This window comes from Mustela erminea, chromosome 3, assembly GCF_009829155.1.
Source record: "Mustela erminea isolate mMusErm1 chromosome 3, mMusErm1.Pri, whole genome shotgun sequence".
Classification (NCBI taxonomy): Eukaryota; Metazoa; Chordata; class Mammalia; order Carnivora; family Mustelidae; genus Mustela; species Mustela erminea.
This window is the reverse complement of record NC_045616.1, coordinates 88765346-88783730: the sequence shown is the minus strand read 5'-3', so window position 1 is coordinate 88783730 and position 18385 is coordinate 88765346. Positions and strand designations below refer to the sequence as shown.

Here is an 18385-nt window from a genome sequence, read left to right as displayed (position 1 = left end):
AGGAAAGGTAATAAAGAGGGTTAATTCTTGTAGACTATCTTTGGTGATCCAGCCACTGAAATGATCAACTTACCACTTGGTCACCTTTACTCACATCAAAAATGCTTGATTTAAACATATTGTCTATAGTAAAAATCCACTAAGACTGAACAACTTACAATTCAGGCAAGTCAGTGTGCTGAAAGGATAATGGCTTACCTCTGTACAATGCTATGGTAGCCAGGTGCTATATCATCTGTAACAGGCTGCAGGAAGACATTGGCATATCTGTCCAGAAAGAATACGGTGCAATTATTGACTTACTCTTCAGAAGCACAAGTGAGGGAATCTGATTTAAGTAGGTGAAGACTGTAAAAGTCAAAGCCACCAATCCCATATAAATCCACCCAGACTTCTTTCTAGTCACTGAGGAGGAGCAGGAGAAAAACTCCTAGGTGACTGGTAAAACTCACCTATGATTAGCTGCAGCTCTCCATACAAGCATGATAGCTTTCTTCCAGATTTTCTGTGCCTGAATAGCTTCCTGATCTTCACTACAGACAGAGCTGAAATAAAGAAACAAAGGGGTCCTACTAGGCATTAAGTCCAAAAAAATAAAAATTAAAATAAAAAAATTTAAAAAAAATAAAATTCCTAATCATTTCTTGCCAACTATTAGCTCCAGGCCAGGAGGAAAGAGAACAAGATAAAGTAAGAGCAAAGGAAAAGATCCTGTCCCACTATCTTGACCTCAAAGAAGAATCTCAGATACTCACAACTGTGAAGATGCAGGGCTGCTGGGAATGGAGTCTGCCAGTGTATGGGACTGCAACGTAGCATTGTGAATGCTAAAGCCATCATCACTCTCGCTCACAGGGGGTTCATTATCCATTTCTGACAAATAGCCTTCTCCTTGATCTTCTTCCTTAGCCTCCTCTAGGCTGGCCGCTTCACTGACTCCATCTTCCTCCTCATCCTCACCTGGGGCATCCTTAGACACAGTGTGCTCCGGTCAACAAAAGCAAGCAAAGCTATCCAGCAAAGCATCTTTAAACATGATCTTTTGGGTTAGATCAGTTCTAGAAAACGGCCTCACACTGTTTCCTGACTGAGCCCTCTATCACTTATACTACCATCTACGTACACTCACTGATCAAGTAATACAGAACCTGGACAAAGAATAAGACCCAGGATCTTTTTAAAAGGAAGAAAAAAAAAAGCTACTTACTTAAGACTAAGCTAAGAGGCGTTCCTTCTTTCCCCTTGCTCTTGAGAGGAATTCTGACCCTGGATACAAAGTTATCAAAAATAGTTTTTATTTTGTGTCTCCTCTGATGGAGCAAGCTCACATCGCATTACTTTAAATCTGTTTGTTACTACCACTTTAGTAATTCTAAAAAGAAAATTCTGGATAATTTTCTTTGGACAGTGTAACTAATAATCTGATTTCTTACATGTTCTCCCTGACTCTGGCATCCCTATTTACTCCAAATCACTCTGGAAGTATCAAAGCTTCATTATGCATTATGTGCAAAAGAAAGCTCTGTGTGATGTTCACAAACTCTTTCAGATGGGAAGCACATGTGGCCACAGTACTGCCAGTATGCCCAACTATCCACTGCAACTTTTCCCCATGCAACTCCTTAACCAGTCTCATCTCAGAGAGTAAGATGTATGTTTACTGTATTTCATTAAAAAGGTAGTGCTATCGGGAAATCTAGTCACACAGCAAGAGGAATAAAGAAAAGTCTGAAATACCTTTATCTGGCTTCCAAAAATAGTCCCTGATTCTTCTTTCAATGAGTCTGCAGAGGAGAGAAAGACTACCTGAAGTTTTTTCCACCTTAGCCTTCCCCTTCCTATGGACAATAATCCCCTGCAGCTCTCCTTTCCATGCTGACCTATTCTACCTCCTCTACTTGCCCACAACCCACAATCCCTCAGAAGCCAAAGCAAAGGATTTCAAGTTAGTTACAGAGTACAGAATTCCTGGCCTTACTATTTACCTGACATTTCAAACTTGTGCTGAGTCTCTGCCTCTAAAGGATCTTCGATGGGATTGGAGCCATGTGATGGAGACAACATGCTTTCAGGAGATGCCTGAAGACCAAAAAGAATAAATACTCTAATTACTGATAGATCACTTCAGCTGACACAAGTTTATTTTTCAATGATGAGACTACAGAAGAAATTCTAAGTCCTACTCATATAACAGGAATCTAATGGTTACCTTACAAGGAACAGGATAAGCATATGTAGCAATAATCATACCTGTGGGCTATGGACACATCAACCATGTGAAAATTCAGGAACTCAAGAGGAAAGCCTGAACAGTCACTTCTTACCTAAGGTATAACCCTCCATCCTCCCAGCCCCTGATTTTAAATACCTCTGTCTTCACAGTTGTAAGTGGAGTCTCATCGCCTTTCCCACTGGGAACATCAGCTTCAACAATCTCTCCAGTGGCAATACTTCTGGGTTCCTCATCTAAGTCCTGACTCCTGAGTTCTGGTGGCTCCATACTTGTGGCTGGAACAACTCCAGCTACTATTTCTGGACCTGAGATGCCTTGTTCTGATTCTGCAGGTTCCATTTTAATCTCAACACTGGGCTCCCTGATGTCTACCAGTTCGTGGATTCCTTTGTTTTCCGTTTCCTCAAAGTCCAGCCTTTCCTGCTTTACTGTCATCTCTGGTGCAGGCAGAGATACTGGCTTGTCCCGCTCCTGCTGGATAGGGTGCTCCCAGGGGCCAGGCAGGGACTGGGGATCATCATTCTCTTCACAGAACGACAGCGCCGCTTCTACTGCTGCCACATCCAGCACTTCAGGATGATCATCCACCTGTCCCATAATACACACACTGTTGAATTCACAGAAATAAGCCCAAGTCCCTCAATTCTGTTAGCACCAAATGAGATGGCCTCAATCTGTAGCTTCTCTCTCCATCTTCTCCATATAGTAGAAGTAACCAATGGAAAGGTTCCTGTCCTGAACAAACCAGTAACATCAGGATAGCTGGGCAGATGACTCATGTGAGCAACAAAGGGCTTTAGGACTAAGGAGATAGAGACGGGCAGAAACAGAACTGGTTGTTTATTTAATTCTTACTATAAGAAGTAAGGAGAGGCTGAAGAGGGAAGCCTATGTAGGACTCATGAGAGATTCTTTTGGGCTTTGTGAAGTACTTACCTTGTCCTCAATGATGGCAATAATGTCTCCAACAGTCTCAAAGTCCAGCTCTTCACCTGTGTAGGACACAGCAATATCCATCTTCTCAGCCAGATCTAAATCTTCCTTCCCATCTATACTGGGAGCCTTTGATCCCCCAGGGGCCTCTGCTACCCCTGATCGGAAACACTCTTCTTTGATAGAATTGATGATCATGGAGATTTCACTGCTATCCATGGAAACAGTCACAGTATGTGGGTCCCCCACAGCCTCCATGGGGACACAAGTGTCAGGCTGACTCACTGAATAATAGGAAGAGAAAAACATTTCAGAACCTTATTTGATACCAAGTGACTACCTTGAGACCAACCAAGGCTACATACAGATGTCAAGCACCCATACACTTAAGCTCAGAAAAAGTAATCTTAGATCGACATCTTTGTATGTTTTCTTGACCCCAGTTTTATCTAGAAAGTAGGGTGAGAACATGTTCTTAAGCCCACTCATATTTATACACTTAGCCCTTTCCCCCAACACGTAAGTGCCCACCCACATCTTCTCAAATTCTTGTTTTCTAAGGATAAAGATGGTATGTGTCCATGGAGAACAGAACAGAAGCACTGAATTGGAGTTGATGCTCTTGGGTCTGCTCTCTCTAACTGAAGCTCGAGAAGGAATTCTGGACCTAGTGGCTGCTCAGGGCGCAGGTCAAGGACGCACCTGGAGCTACACTCTCAGGAGTGGAGACATCCGGAGCAGAGGATGGTGCTGGCAGCGCAGGCATCATGACAATGGTAGCCTGAGACACAGACTCTACAGGGGGTGGCACAAGTTTAACTGGAGGTTCACTGGCAACAGTAGTGAAGGAAGCGAGAGGAGTGGTGAACTGTGTAGGACCAGCTTCTAAAAGCCGGGAAAGAGTGGGAGCACCTAACAAAGAGGTACATAAAACGAGGTAAGAGGAAAGCACATGAACAAGAAGCAATAGCCACTTTAAGACTCAACCAAGAAAATTTTTAGTCTCAAAGAATGAAAAGAAACTTCTCTGTTGAATAAGATTATCTATACCCTTACTTTTCCCAGCCTTACTAATAAAGATCTTCTTCCAAGTTAGGAATGACCCAAAGCACTAGAACACACAGTTTGTCAAAAATAGGTGGTAACTTTTTTCCCAGAAAAAAATTAAACAGTAACAACAAAACCATGAAAAATTGGTATGAATAAAACTGTCACTTCTGCAATTAAGCATGTCATAAATCACCCAAATCCAATACCATTCAAATATCCCTATCTAAGGTTTGATATTTTGTCAAGTTTTTTCTTGCTTTACTTTATCTATCTCTATCTCACTTAATTCTCATGACATCCTTATGAAGTACACACACTGCAATTAATAAAAGAGGAAACTGAGCTTCATGAGTTAAATCATCTACCCAAGGCCACAAAATCAGTATGCGGCAGGCTTGACACTAAATCCAGTTCTCTGGCTTCAAATCTCAATCCCCTGTCCTATAACCTCAGGTATCTCTAGCACTTTTCCATAATTTCACAAGCCCCAGGGAAGCAGTTTTACTACTAACTTCACTCTTTTCTTTGATATCTATGCTGTGGTCATCCAAAGCTATCAGTACTTTGAAAATAAGAATGGATTTACAATCTGGGGCACTACGTGGTTTAACAGGTGAAGGAGCACCAAAAAAAAGTTCGGCTTTACATCTACGACTGACGGTTGCTTACTACTAAAGGCTAGAAACCAAAGACAGTCAACACTAAGATCAACATCTGCGAAGTAAAGAGGGCAACAAAAAGGTATTGACTTACCTGAGGCAGCAGGGGAGGCCGCAACAGTGTTGGGTGTTTGCTGCATTTCCCCACCATGTATCATGGGAAGAACCCCGCCTACCTCCAGGAGGACACCTGTACTGTTCAAGTGGCCAGAAGCCACAGCCATTTCACTCTCATTGACCTACCAGGGAAGAATAGAGGTGAAGGCTACACTCAAGCTTTCCTTTACTACCACTTCCCAAAAAACGCTCCAGCAGTTGACCAAACTTCATAAAGTTAATATCCAAAGAGAGTAATTTCAGACCCAAGGGAAGCTCTAATTTTTAAAAGTTACTTGACGAGAGTTCTCTGGAGAAGAGAACTGAAATAATTGTGGTTTCAGATAACTCAGGACCCAAGGATACTATCAACTTATTGGTTTTTTCTGGTTTTGTTTTTTAAATTAACATTTAATTAGGAGATCTCTTTCTCTTTTGAACTTTTTTTTTTTCCATGTCACATTTTAGGTCCCAGGCACTCCCTTCCAAAGTACTAAATCACCACAGCTCTCAAACACCCACAGAAGTCTCCATACCAGTCTGGGGCTAGTAGGCAGGAGGCTGCCCTTCTTCAAGAGCTCTGACAGCAGAGGGGAGGGGGGTGGAGTTGCTTTCTGTCCAAGCATCTTTTTCTGGGGTGAATCATCTGTTACTGGGGTCATGGGGGCTTCTAAGGGTGCAGAGCCTGGAGGAAGGGTGTCAGGAATCCCAGGAAACGAGGTGACTGGGGTACTCGGCAAAGTCCCAGGGGTTACCTAAGAGACAACAGAGAACCTTTATCTGACTTCTCAAACTCTGGAAGGTTCCCTACTAATCTGGATGGGTTAGTGTATCTAACTATTTCATTATTAGTCCTGAGTGAAACTGCCCAGAAACCCTCTACCCCTCCTGCTCTCAGCCACTCCACTCTTCCCCACAGTTTTTTCTCTTCTACCCACTCAAACCCACAATGACCCAAACATTCCACCCAACCTGTCTTTTACAATCTGCTTAACCACTACCAATATTCTATTTACAAGAAAACTTACTTCCACAGAAATTTTATTAAGACTAGTTTACTTACAAATAATTCTTAACATCGTATTTTACCTATCTCCCAAAAGGTCACAAGGCTCAATGTTTTTAGGTCCATCCTTATCTTAGAGCACAGAACATGGTACTTTAAGTCTTTCACATTCAGACCAAGAGAAGAAAATGACTCTAGGCCAAAAGTCGTTTCCTCATCACTTAGTTCTCTGCTGGCTTATTGCCCCTTTGCTGATCAATTCCTGCAGATGAAAATATACTCACTCCAGAGGTGGCCTCTTCCATAGTGGTTGCAGTCAAGTCTCCAAGTGGATAATCACCTCCTGGGGAGGCAGAATCTATAGGAGAGCGGACCATCACAGTGGGTAATCTCCGAGGGGGTGTTTTTACTGCTTGACGAGCTAGAACATAAAAGCCAACAATTACTTAGTCTTTAAGATTAAATAAATGAAAGCAGACACTACTCTGCTCTATTATAATAAAGGACAAATGGGGATGTTGCATAATTAAAGCTGCATTATGAGTCTGGATTAGAAATCTTTAACACTTCTGGGAGACAGGTAACTTCTTAGATTCATTTTTCCAAAGCTTAATTCTCACAATAAGCAAACTCACTACACTATCTCAAAGGTCCTGAGATAGCAAAGTGGTTCAAACATCCCTCAATAACCTCTTTGACAAGTTATTAGGTTTCTGCTTTTACAAGAGGGAAAGACCTCACTGGCTCAAAGCATGTATTCCTAGACCTACAAATGCTTAAGTTCTTATCCAAAGAGTGGGCTATTCCTAATCTTACAGGACTCTGAATTCTAAAAACTTAATAATGTTCAACATTTATTTTAAGCCTTTGTGTCCTAAAATGACCCAAAGTCTAGTGATAACTGAGCAGAAATCATTTTCCAAGAGTTTCTTCCTGAATAAAAAGGGATGTTTTTACTCTGGTAAAAGAGAAGAGGATACAGAAAAGTATACAAGTAAATAAGCATCAGTGGATTCTATCTTACAATGTTAGTCTTCAGCTGTTACCACCATGCAGTATCCTATAGTTAATGGTTAAACAGAGTCACAAGGTTTGGTTTACCCTGATATGCAGCATCTGTAGCCTTCCTCTTTACTTCCGCCTCCTCTTCCTCCAATTTCTTCTTCCTAAAGAGAGAAGTAAGAGTAAGATCCTAGCCAGCTCTAGTTCCTCTGTAGGTCACAGTACCCTACCCTCACAAGGAAATTCTCTGCCAGGCTAGCACTTTCTGAAGGAAAGGCCTAAAAAAGAATCCTTAGTAGCATAACAGGGTATGTTTTTTTACAATTTTTTTTGAGATTTTACTTTTAGGTAATCTCTACACCCAATGTGGGGCTCAAACCCACACCCTCAAGATCAAGAGTCACATGCTCTGACTGGCCAACCAGGCACCCATAAAATGGGAAAATTTTTAGTGTACTCCCTAACTACCAGCTCTTCATAGGCAAACTAAAGCACTTTTCAAGTTAAAACTAAGTTATGGCCTCATGTTGAAATATTCCATCACATTACCTTCTACAACTCACTACCCCCTCCCAGCTACTAGGCCACTCTGCAGCTTCTCCCTTCCAGAATCACTCAAATCTAAAGGGGTGGCAGATGGAGTAGATAAGCCAGATTACTTGAGGTGAAAACAGGATAAAACGAGAGAGATGTGTACAAAAGGAAGAACAATATAACCCACATCACAATGTCATTGCAAAGCTCATCCAGTCTGCTGTCCATGTGCCCAGCTTGAATTAGTTCTGCATCTCTTTTCAGCCGTCTAGAAAGAGAAGTAAGTTAACTGGGATTTTCAGTCTACTACTTAAAAAATTCTGACCGGTATAAGAACTCAGCACCTTTAGTCTCTCCCAACCACTTCATATTTTCTCTCTGATAAGTACCTATATTTTTCTTGGGTTTCCTTTATCACTTTCTTTAGCTCCTCAACTCGTTCAGCAGTCAATTTCCTAACAATGACATCTTCAACGGTTTCAACCACTTCTCCTTTTTCACCCCGTTTCCGTCTGTAGAAAATTTAAAAACAAGTATTTTAATAGAAGAACATCTATTCCCACTCCCAACTGCTTTCTTTGAGTCTCTCCACCTTTTAACCATAGATAACTTCTGCTCTATTTTTTAATCACCCAGTAATGTTAATAGATATAAAGCAGACTTCCACAGTGGACACTTTCCACTAAAGAGACGTAGCTTGAATGTCTGGCTTTGTACTCACTTTGGGGTCTCAGTGGTCTCTAGAAGCTCTGAGTACTGGGAAGCACAATGCTATGGAAAAAAAGTAAAAATATGATGAGCAAGCCTAGAAAGAAGCAACTTTCAAAGTTTTACCATATCAGACTAAGACTTAGAGAGATCTCTATTAAGATATGAGTGGCTTCTGGGGTGCCTGGGTGGCTCAGTGGGTTAAAGCCTCTGCCTTCAGCTCAGGTCATGATCCCAGGGTCCTGGGATTGAGCCCCGCATCAAACTCTCTGTCCAGCAGGGAACCTGCTTCCCTCCCTCTCTCTCTCTGCCTGCCTCTCTGCCTACTTGTGATCTCTGTCAAATAAATAAATAAAATCTTAAAAAAAAAAAAAAAAGGATATGAGTGGTTTCTAGGAGGGCAAATTACTCTGCAGTCACATCAGTCAAAAATACACAATACCGGGGCACCTGTGTGGCTCAGTGGGTTAAGCCTCTGACTTCAGCTCAGGTCATGGTCTCAGGGTCCTGGGATCAAGCCCCACATCGGGCTCTCTGTTCAGCAGGGAGCCTGCTTCTCTCTCTCTCTCTCTCTCTCCCTCTGCCTACTCGTGCTTTCTCTCTGTCAAATAAATAAATCTTTAAAAAAAAAAAAAAAAAAAATACACAATACCGGGCGGTGCTTGGGTGGTTCAGTTGGTTAAAGATCTGCCTTCAGCCCAGGTTATGATCCCAGAGTCCTGGGACAGGGTCTGGGCTTCCTGCTCAGCAAAGAGTCTGCTTCTCCCTCTATCCCTCCACCCTGACTGCGAACTCACTCTCTCATACTCTCTCTCCCAAATAAATAAAATCGTAAAAAAAAATCCTAAATACCAGGACACAGAAAAGGGAGTCTTCTGACCTAGAATTCATATATTTGGGGAAAAACAACCCAACACCCAATATTGATAGTTAGTATCTACTGAGTAATTACCATATGCAAAGCACTGTGCTAAATGCTTTATAGGTATTACCTCAACTAAAACTTTACAACAATCCTGAAGCAACTTTTGTCTATTTTACAAATGAGAAAACTGAAAATCATGGTCCAAAGACTCTAACTGAAGTCATTTTAAACCCAGATATTCTAACTCCCAAGCTTAGCCTTGTACATATTATGTTACACAGATAAGAAAGTCTGTAATATGAACACACATGAAAAAACTGGCAAACAGTGGGAAAAATGAAAAGGTATTCTCAACTATGCTATCTCTTCATGGCATTAAAGCCTTACAATTAAAGGGCAGGGCCCAGAAGGAAACTCACTTCACATTTCTTAAGTCTGCTCTAGGAGCGCCTGGGTGACTCAGTGGGTTAAGCCTCTGCCTTTGGCTCAGGTCATGATCCCAGTGTCCTGGGATCAAGCCCGGAATCGGGCTCTCTGCTCAGCAGGGAGCCTGCTTCCCCCCTCTCTCTGCCTGCCTCTCTGCCTACTTGTGATCTCTCTCTGTGTCAAATAAATAAACAAAATCTTTAAAAAAAAAAAGACTGCTCTAAAAGAGCACTTGTTTGGGAACTTACTTTTTGAGAGAACCAGTCTGGAGGGCGTCCAGGTTCTGCAAATGGCTTGATTGCTCTGCTAACTGACACCCTACGCAAAATGAGAAAACCATTATTACACATGAAATGGGGAAAAAAGGGTGGTGGGGGGGAGGTATGCTAAGAGTTCAAGGTTTGGAGCACAAAATTTAGAACGATAAACTGCCACCAGGAAGTATTCTAAAATATGTGACTATGGAAAATGACACAACCACTTAAAATTTATTTGGCGGGGCGGGGGGGGGGGGGGGCCCTGGGTGGCTCAGTTGGTTAAAACGCCTGCCTTTAGCGCAGGTCGTGATCCCAGTATCCTGGGATCAAGTCCCGCATCGCACACCCCTTGCTTAGTGGGGAGCCTGCTTTTTCCCCCACCCTTCCCCGGCTTGTGTGCTTTCTCTCTTGCAAATTAAAAAAAAAAATTTCATTTAGAGGGAAAGTATCATTGCCAAACAGTTTTCCTAGGTGATATATTTCCTGAGTGAAGTGAAGGTATTAGAACCTTGTACATTATCATTTCTGTGCATTTGGGCAAGTATTTTTATGTTGATTTTGGTCCTTTTGAAAGAGATGTGTCTTTTGAAAAACAATTTGTAATGTATCCAGACTAAAAAGTTATCTTTTGATCCACTAACACAACTCCTAGGAATATATTATTAAAATAATAATCTAACAAAGAAGCACGTACCAAGAAGAAAGCACCATACAGACTTGATCAAACAACAAACAGTTAAGTTTTTCCTAAATGCCTGCAGGGGATATTTAACTTATGGCATTTCACCTCTATAAAATACTAAATAGACCATAAAAATAATTACGAAATATATGTGGTAAAATGAAAATATATACTGAAAAAAAAAAGACACAACTTTCTACTATGATGCAATCATACAACCTTTTAAAAATTTGTAAAAATAAAAACAGGACTAGAACAGGATCAAGGAAGAGTGTAGGGCTTTAACTGTATCTATGTTTATTTCTTTAAAAAGATCCAAAGAAGGACAACTGGGTGGCTCAGTTGGTAGTGCATCCAACTCGATTTCATCTCAGGTCATGGTCTGAGGGATCTGAGATTAAGCCCTCCGCTAAGCTCAGAACCTGTTTGAGATTCTCCTCTCTCTGCTCATACATGCTCTCTAATAAATAAAATTTTAAAGTCTTGAAAAAGATCCAAAAGATCCAAAGAAAACATGACAAAATATTAAGATTGTTAAATCTAGTCTGGGTACAGGGATTCTCTATTTTATTCTCACACTTCTCTTGGTTGAAAGACTACCTAACTTTACTTTTTAAATGTATTTTCAAAGACTCTACTGATTTATTTGAGAGAAAGAGTGCACACATGAGCTAGGGGAAGGAGTAGAGGGAGAGGGAGAAGCAGGCTCCTTGCTGAGCAGGGAGCCCGATGTGGGGCTCTATTCCAGGACTCCGAGACCATGACCTTAGCCAGGTGCTTAACCAACTGAGCCACCCACATGCCCCGAAAAACTAGGTTAACTTTAAAAAGAAAAAAGTTTTTAATATCTGTGTTGAGATAAAGGTATCACACAGCTCTTTTCCTTTTTTTTTTAAGATTTTATTTATTTATTCATCAGAGAGAGACAGAGCACAAGCAGAGAGGTAGGCAGAGGCAGAGAGAAGCAGGCTCCCCACTAAGCAGCCTGATTCGGGACTCAATCCCACAACCCTCGGATCATGACGAAGCCGAAGGCAGCAGCTTAACCAATTGAGCCACCCAGGCGCCCCAACTCTTTTCCTTTAAAAGTTCAACAGTTCTATGGATACTATTAGCAAAAAATAAAGTTTGATCCATAATTTACACCTTAGACCAAGAAAAGCCCCAAATGAATCAATAATTTGAATATTTTTTTAAAATTTTACCATGAAAGTATTAGAAGAAATCAGAGAATTATTTTATAATCTCAAACTAAAGTAGAACTTTCTAAATAGGGCAAAAAAAATCTAGGAACTGTTAAAAAAATTAGGGCCACCTGGGTGGCTCAGTCATTAAGCATGTGCCTTCAGCTCAGGTCATGATTCCAGGGTTTTGGAATCAAGTCCCACATAGAGCTCCCTGTTCAGTGGAGAGCCTGCTTCTCCCTCTCCGTCTGCTGCTCCTTCTGCCTGTGCACACACACGAGCAGGTGCTCTCTTTCTCTCTCCCACTATCAAGTAAATAAATAAAGCCTTAAAAAAATATAAAAAATTAATAAGCTACATTTTAGAAGTCTTAAGGTAAAAATGGTACCATAAATAAAGCCAAATGACACACTGGTTTAAAAAAAAACTATCTCATAGCTCAAACAAATGGCTCATCTCCCTAATATGTAAGGAGTCCTTCCCCCAATTACAGAGAAAGACTAATAAACAGAAAAATGGGAAAAAGCAGTTTACAAAAAAAGAAATACAAGTGGCTCTTTAACACACGAAGATATTCAACCTCACTCGTCATTAAGATTAATGTAAATGCAAAACATGAGATTTCTCACCTTTTATAATACTGTCAAACATCAAAAATATCTAACAACCAGGACATAGAAAAAGGGGCATTCTGATACATTACCGATGGGAATATAAATCGAAAGAATCTCAGAGTAGACAATCTGAAATATTTATCAAACTCTATGAACACCTACATTCTTTGACCCAGTAATTCTGCTTTCAGTTAATAAATAACTATGCAAGGTTGTATCTGTATTAGCAAATGTCCATCAATACAGTACTGGTTTGTTTTTTTTATTTTTTAAAGATTTTATTTATTAGAAAGAAAGAGAGCACAGCGCAAGCGAGTTTACAGCAAGGGGAACGGAAGAGGGGAAGGGAAAAGCAGGCTCTCCCAGAGCAGGGGAGCCCGATGCAGGCTGGATCCCAAGATTCTGGGATCATGACCAGAGCCAAAGGCAGATGCTTCCCCAACTGAGCCACCCAAGCACCCCTTGAGTACCAGTTTAAAAAAATAAGTAAATAAAAAAGAATACCAGGAACACCTGGGTGGCTCAGTTGGCTAAGTGTCTGCCTTTGACTCAGGTTGTGATCCCAGGGTCCTGGGATCAAGTCCCGAAATGGGCTCCTTGCTCAGTAGGGAGCCTGACTCTCCCTTTGCCTGCTGCTTCCTCATGCTCTCTCACTCTTTCTGACAAACAAAATTTAATAAATAAAAAATAGGGACGCCTGGGTGGCTCAGTTGGTTGGAAGACTGCCTTCGGCTCAGGTCATGATCCTGGAGTACCGGGATCGAGTCCCGCATCGGACTCCCAGCTCCATGGGGAGTCTGCTTCTCTCTCTGACCTTCTCCTCGTTCATGCTCTCTCTCACTGTCTCTCTCTCAAGTAAATAAATAAAATCTTTAAAAATAATAATAATAAAAAAATAAAAAATAAAAATTTTTTTTTAAAAAAAGAGTACCAGTCAAATAAATTATAGTTTATCTGTATCAATACCATGTAGCTCCCTTTAAAAAAAGGAATGAGAGCTTCATATATTAAGTTAAATTAAAAAAGAGAAGCAGCAGCAAGAACAGTACGTATAGCGGCGCCTGGGTGGCTCAGTCGGTTAAGCCTCTGCCTTCGGCTCAGGTCATGATCTCAGGGTCCTGGGATCGAGCCCTGCATCAGGCTCTCTGCTCAGCAGGGAGCCTGCTTTCCCCCTCCCTCTCTCTGCCTCTCTGCTACTTGTGATCTCTCTTTCTGTCAAGTAAATAAATAAAATCTTAAAAAAAATAATAGTATGTATAGTATTAAACCATTTATGTTAATAAAGTAGAGGGAGAAAAAAAACACTTATTCATGTATATAAAAATTAATATTGGAGAAACACAAGTAAATGAAACTCTAAGAAAATGCTAACACTGGGAGATGAACTACAGTGACAGAAGACATTGTGTACCATTTTGAACCTTCTGACTTAGTACCTCCTCAGAAAAGAAAAACAATTTAAAATATCAGGGTGCCTGGGTGGCTTAATGAGTTAAGTCTCTGCCTCCAGCTCAGGTCATGATCCTGTCAGGGATCGTGAGCCCCGCATCGCATTGGGCTCTCTGCTCAGCAGGGAGCCTGCTTCCCCCCTTCTCTCTGCCTGCCTCTCTGCCTACCTGTGATTCGAATAAATAAATAAAATCTTTAAAAAAAAAAAAAATCCAAGTTTTGGGGCACCTAGGTGGCTCGGTCGGTCGGTTAAGTGCCCAACTCTTGATTTCAGTTCAGGTCATGATCTCAGGTTTGTGAGACTGAACGCCGTGGGGCTCCATGCCCAGCAGAGGAGTGAGTCTGCATGTCTCATTCCCTCTTCCTCTGCCCCTCCTCCACTCACTCACTCTCTAAAATTTTTTTAAAAATTTCATTTATTTGACAGAGAGAGACACAGCAAGAGAAGGAACACAAGCAGGGGGAGTGGGAGAGGGAGAAGCAGGCTTCCTGCCAAGCAAGAAGCCCAATGCTGGGCTCAATCACAGGACCCTGGGATCATGACCTAAGCTGAAGGCAGATGCGTAACAACTGAGCCACCCAGGTACCCTTCTAAATATATATTTTTTTAAATAAATAAAACTCCATTTTTACTTAAGTATTCTTATACTATTTTTAATCTAATTTATCAAATTAGTGTGATTTATTTTGTCTTGGGGTTTACCATTTAATTTGGTTCAAGAACAACTACTACCTAGGATATCCAGATTTCACCTTTAAAGTTATTTGAGGGGTCCCTGGGTGGCTCAGATGGTTGAGCAGCTGCTTTCAGCTGAGGTCATAATCCTGGAGTCCTGGGATGGAGGCCCACATCAGGCTCCCTGCTAAGCCTGATTCTCACTTTTCCCCCTACTCTGCTCATTCCCCCTCTCTCAAATGAATAAATAAAATCTTTTTTAAAAAAGTTATTTGACGGGGCGTCTGGGTGGCTCAGTGGGTTAAGCCTCTGCCTTCGGCTCAAGTCATGATCCCAGGGCCCTGGGATCGAGCCCCACATCAGGCTCTGCTTGGTGGGGAACCTGCTTCCTCCTCTCTCTCTCTGCCTGCCTCTCTGCCTACTTGTGATCTCTATCTGTCAAATAAATAAATAAAATCTTAAAAAAAAAAAGTTATTTGAAAAATAACGCTGCAGAAATGCTAAATGTGATCAATAATGGAAGCCTTAGCAAACTCATTTGAACAATTAAAGTAGTAGAGATGTACCACATAGACACAAATTTGAAAATTAAGTAATTACAAGACTTAGGACAATTAAAAGGTGTCCTTAGGGGTGCCTGGCTTGCTCAACTGATAGAGCATACCAACTCCTGATCTGGTTGTCAAAAGTTCAAGCCCCACCGTGGGTGTAGATACTACTTTAAACAACAAAAAAAAAAGGTTTCCTTAAATCTTGAGGAAAAACAGAAAATGTAAAAAATAAAAGAGGGGTAGGGGCGCCGGGGTGGCTCAGTGGGTTAAAGCCTCTGCCTTCGCTCAGGTCATGATCTCAGAGTCCTGGGATCAAGCCCTGCATCAGGCTGTCTGCTCAGTGGGGAGCCTGCTTCCCTCCCCTTCTCTCTGCCTGCTTGTGATCTCTCTCTCTGTCAAATAAATAAATAAAATCTTTAAAATAAATAAATAAAAAATAAAAGAGGGGTGCCTGGGTGGTGCAGTCAGCTTACATTGTGGTTTCAGCTCAGGTTTCAGGTGGTTTCAGCCCAGGTTGTGATCTCAGGCCTGGTGAGATGGGAGACCCATGTGGGGATCTACTCAGCACAGAATAATAGTAGGCTTGAGGCTCTCTCTGCCCCTCCCTGCCCCTCCCCTTCCTAGTAGGGGCTTTCTTTCCTTCTCTCTAAAATAGATCTTGTCAATCAGAGAAGGGCAATTATCATATGACCTCACTCATATGTGGAATTTAAGAAGCAAAACTGGATCACAGGGGAAGACAGAAAAAAATAAAATTAAGATAAAATCAGAGAGGGAGACAAACCATAAGAGACTCTTAATCACAGGAAACAAACTAAGGTTACTGGAGGGAAGGGGGTGGGAGGGATAAGGTAACTAAGTGATGGACACTAAGGAGGGCTACTCATGTAATGAGCACTGGGTATTATATAAGACTGATGAACGGGGGCACCTCTGGCTGTCATTAAGCATATGCCTTTTTTTTTTTTTTTTTAAAGATTTTATTTATTTATCAGAGAGAGAGAGGGGGAGAGAGTGAGCACAGGCAGACAGAATGGTAGGCAGAGGCAGAGGGAGAAGCAGGCTCCCTGCTGAGCAAGAAGCCCGATGTGGGACTCGATCCCAGGACGCTGGGATCATGACCTGAGCCGAAGGCAGCTGCTTAACTAACTGAGCCACCCAGGCGTCCCAAGCATATGCCTTTGATTCAGCTCATGATCCCAGGGTCCTAGGACTGAGCCCCACATTGGGCTCCCTGTTTAGTGGGAAGCCTGCTTCTCCCTCTGCCTGCCTCTCCCCACTGCTGGTGCTCTCTCAAATAAATAAATAAATAAAATCTTTAAAAAAAAAAAAAAAAAAAAAAAAGGACTGATGAATCAATGACCTCTACCTCTGAAACCAATAACAACATTATACATTAATTGAATTCAAATAAAAATTTTAAAAAAGAAAGGAAGAAAAAATAAATCTTTTAAAATAAATATAAAAAAGGGTATGCACTAGAAGTAAAAAGTTGGAAACCACAGTTCTACTTTATGGTCCTTAAAAAGAAATACGGAGGGGCACCTGGGTGGCTCAGTGGGTTAAAGCCTCTGCCTTCAGCTCAGGTCATGATCTCATGGGTTCTGGGGTCGAGCCCCGCATCAGGCTCTCTGCTCAGCGGGGAGCCTGCTTCCTGCCTCTCTGCCTACTTGTGATCTCTGTCTATCAAATAAATAAATAAAATCTTAAAAAAAAAAAAAAGGAAAAGAAAAGAAATACTGAGTGCCAAGACAGTATCAATAGGGAAAGAAGAGTGTTGTTAACAAATACTGGAAAATGGGACATACCTATGTGCAAGAGACCTCTGCCTTACAACATATACAAAAATTAACTCAAAATGGGGTGACTGGCTGGCTCGGTTGGTAGAGCATGCAATCCTAGGTCTCAGGATCGTGAGTTCTAGCCCCAAACTGAGAGTTGAACCTACTTTAAAAAACAAACAAAACCCTGAAAACATATCACAGACCTAAATGTGTAGAGCTAAATCTATAAAGGTTTGACAAGAAAATACAGAAATAGGGACGCCTGGGTGGCTCAGTGAGTTAAAGCCTCTGCCTTCAGCTCATGATCTCAGGGCTCTGGGATAGAGCCCCGCATCGGGCTCTCTGCTCAGCACGGAGCCTGCTCCCTCCTCTCTCTCTCTGCCTGCCTCTCTGCCTACTTGTGATCTCTGTCAAATAAATAAATAAAATCTTTAAAAAAAAAAAAAAAACCACAGAAATAGTTTCTTAGCTATGACACCAAAAGCATAAGCAACACAAGAAAAAATAAATTGGACATATCAAAACTGAAAACTTTGTGTTTTAAGTGATACCAATCAAGAAAGTAAAAGGACAGCACACAAAATATTTGCAAATTATCTGACAAGCAATTTGTGTCCAGAACACACAAAGAATGCTTAAAACTCAGTAACAGTAATAATATAAAGAATCCAGAGGATTGGGGCACCTGGGGGTTGCTCAGTGGGTTAAGTGTTTACCTTCCACTCAAGTCATATTCCTGGGGTCCCAGGATCACTGCTCTGCAGGATATCAGCTTCTCCCTCTGCCTCTTCCCCTTCCCCCCATTAAGGCACTCTCTGTGTCTCTCTCAAATAAATAAATAAAATCTTAAAAAAAAAAAAAAAAAAAGAATCCAAAGGATGAGAGCATTTTTCTGAAGAGATATAAATGACCAATAAGCATATGAAAATATGCTCAACATTAGTCATCAAAGAAATGCAAATCAAACCCACAAAGAGATACCATTTCATACCCACTAGCAAGACACACACTAAGTGTTGTCAGGCAAACGAAGAAATTGGGGCCTTCATTCATTGCTTGTGGGAATGTAAAATGAACTATTAAAAAATAGTTCAGGGGCACTCGTGTGGCTCAGTCATTAACCATCTTGCTTCGACTCAGGTCATGATCCAGGATCCTGGGATCCTGTCAGGCTCCTTGCTCAGCAAGAAGCCGGCTTCTCCTTCTCCCCTTGTTTGTGTTCCCTCTCTCACTGTCTCTGCCAAATAAATAAAATCTTAAAATAAAATTAAATTAAAATTAAAAAAAAAAATAGTTCAGCTGGAGGCACCTGGGTGGCTCAGTTAATTGAGCCTCTGACTCTGGATTTTGGCTCAGGTCTTGATCTCAGAATCCTGGAATCAAGCCCTGAGTTGGGCTGCAAGCTCAGGAGGAAGTCTGCTTAAGGAGTCCCTCTATCACAAAAAAAAAAAAAAAAAAAGGGAGTCCCTCTAACCGCCTGCTTGTGAGTTCTTTCTCTCTAAAATAAATAAATAAATATTTTTTTTAAAAATTAAGGAAATAGTTCAGATGGTCCTCAAATTACAGAATTCCATTTGTATGAAATTTCCAGAATAGGCAAACTACAGAGAAAGAAAGGAGACTGAGTATCTGCCTGAGGGTGGGAGTAGAGGTGAATGCTGGGGAGGTGGAGATTG

The 18385-nt window shown here is 41.4% G+C and overlaps 1 protein-coding gene across 2 annotated transcripts in view; it reads right to left on the bottom strand.

The window, feature by feature from the left end:
• The window catches only part of BRD8 (bromodomain containing 8), a 34660-nt gene that overhangs the window by 14829 nt on the left and 1446 nt on the right, over nt 1-18385 (bottom strand). The window contains exons 3-18 of one of the 2 annotated variants that reach the window (XM_032336604.1): nt 9761-9830; nt 8235-8284; nt 7903-8025; nt 7701-7781; nt 7079-7143; nt 6262-6398; nt 5508-5726; nt 4970-5114; nt 3869-4078; nt 3170-3450; nt 2369-2821; nt 1986-2079; nt 1738-1784; nt 756-970; nt 453-545; nt 199-267 (exon numbers count right to left, since the gene is read on the bottom strand). In XM_032336604.1, coding sequence (XP_032192495.1) covers nt 199-267; nt 453-545; nt 756-970; nt 1738-1784; nt 1986-2079; nt 2369-2821; nt 3170-3450; nt 3869-4078; nt 4970-5114; nt 5508-5726; nt 6262-6398; nt 7079-7143; nt 7701-7781; nt 7903-8025; nt 8235-8284; nt 9761-9830 — 2352 coding nt within the window. The remainder of the gene's footprint in view (nt 1-198; nt 268-452; nt 546-755; nt 971-1737; nt 1785-1985; nt 2080-2368; nt 2822-3169; nt 3451-3868; nt 4079-4969; nt 5115-5507; nt 5727-6261; nt 6399-7078; nt 7144-7700; nt 7782-7902; nt 8026-8234; nt 8285-9760; nt 9831-18385) is intronic. The other variant, XM_032336605.1, reaches the window with a different exon arrangement.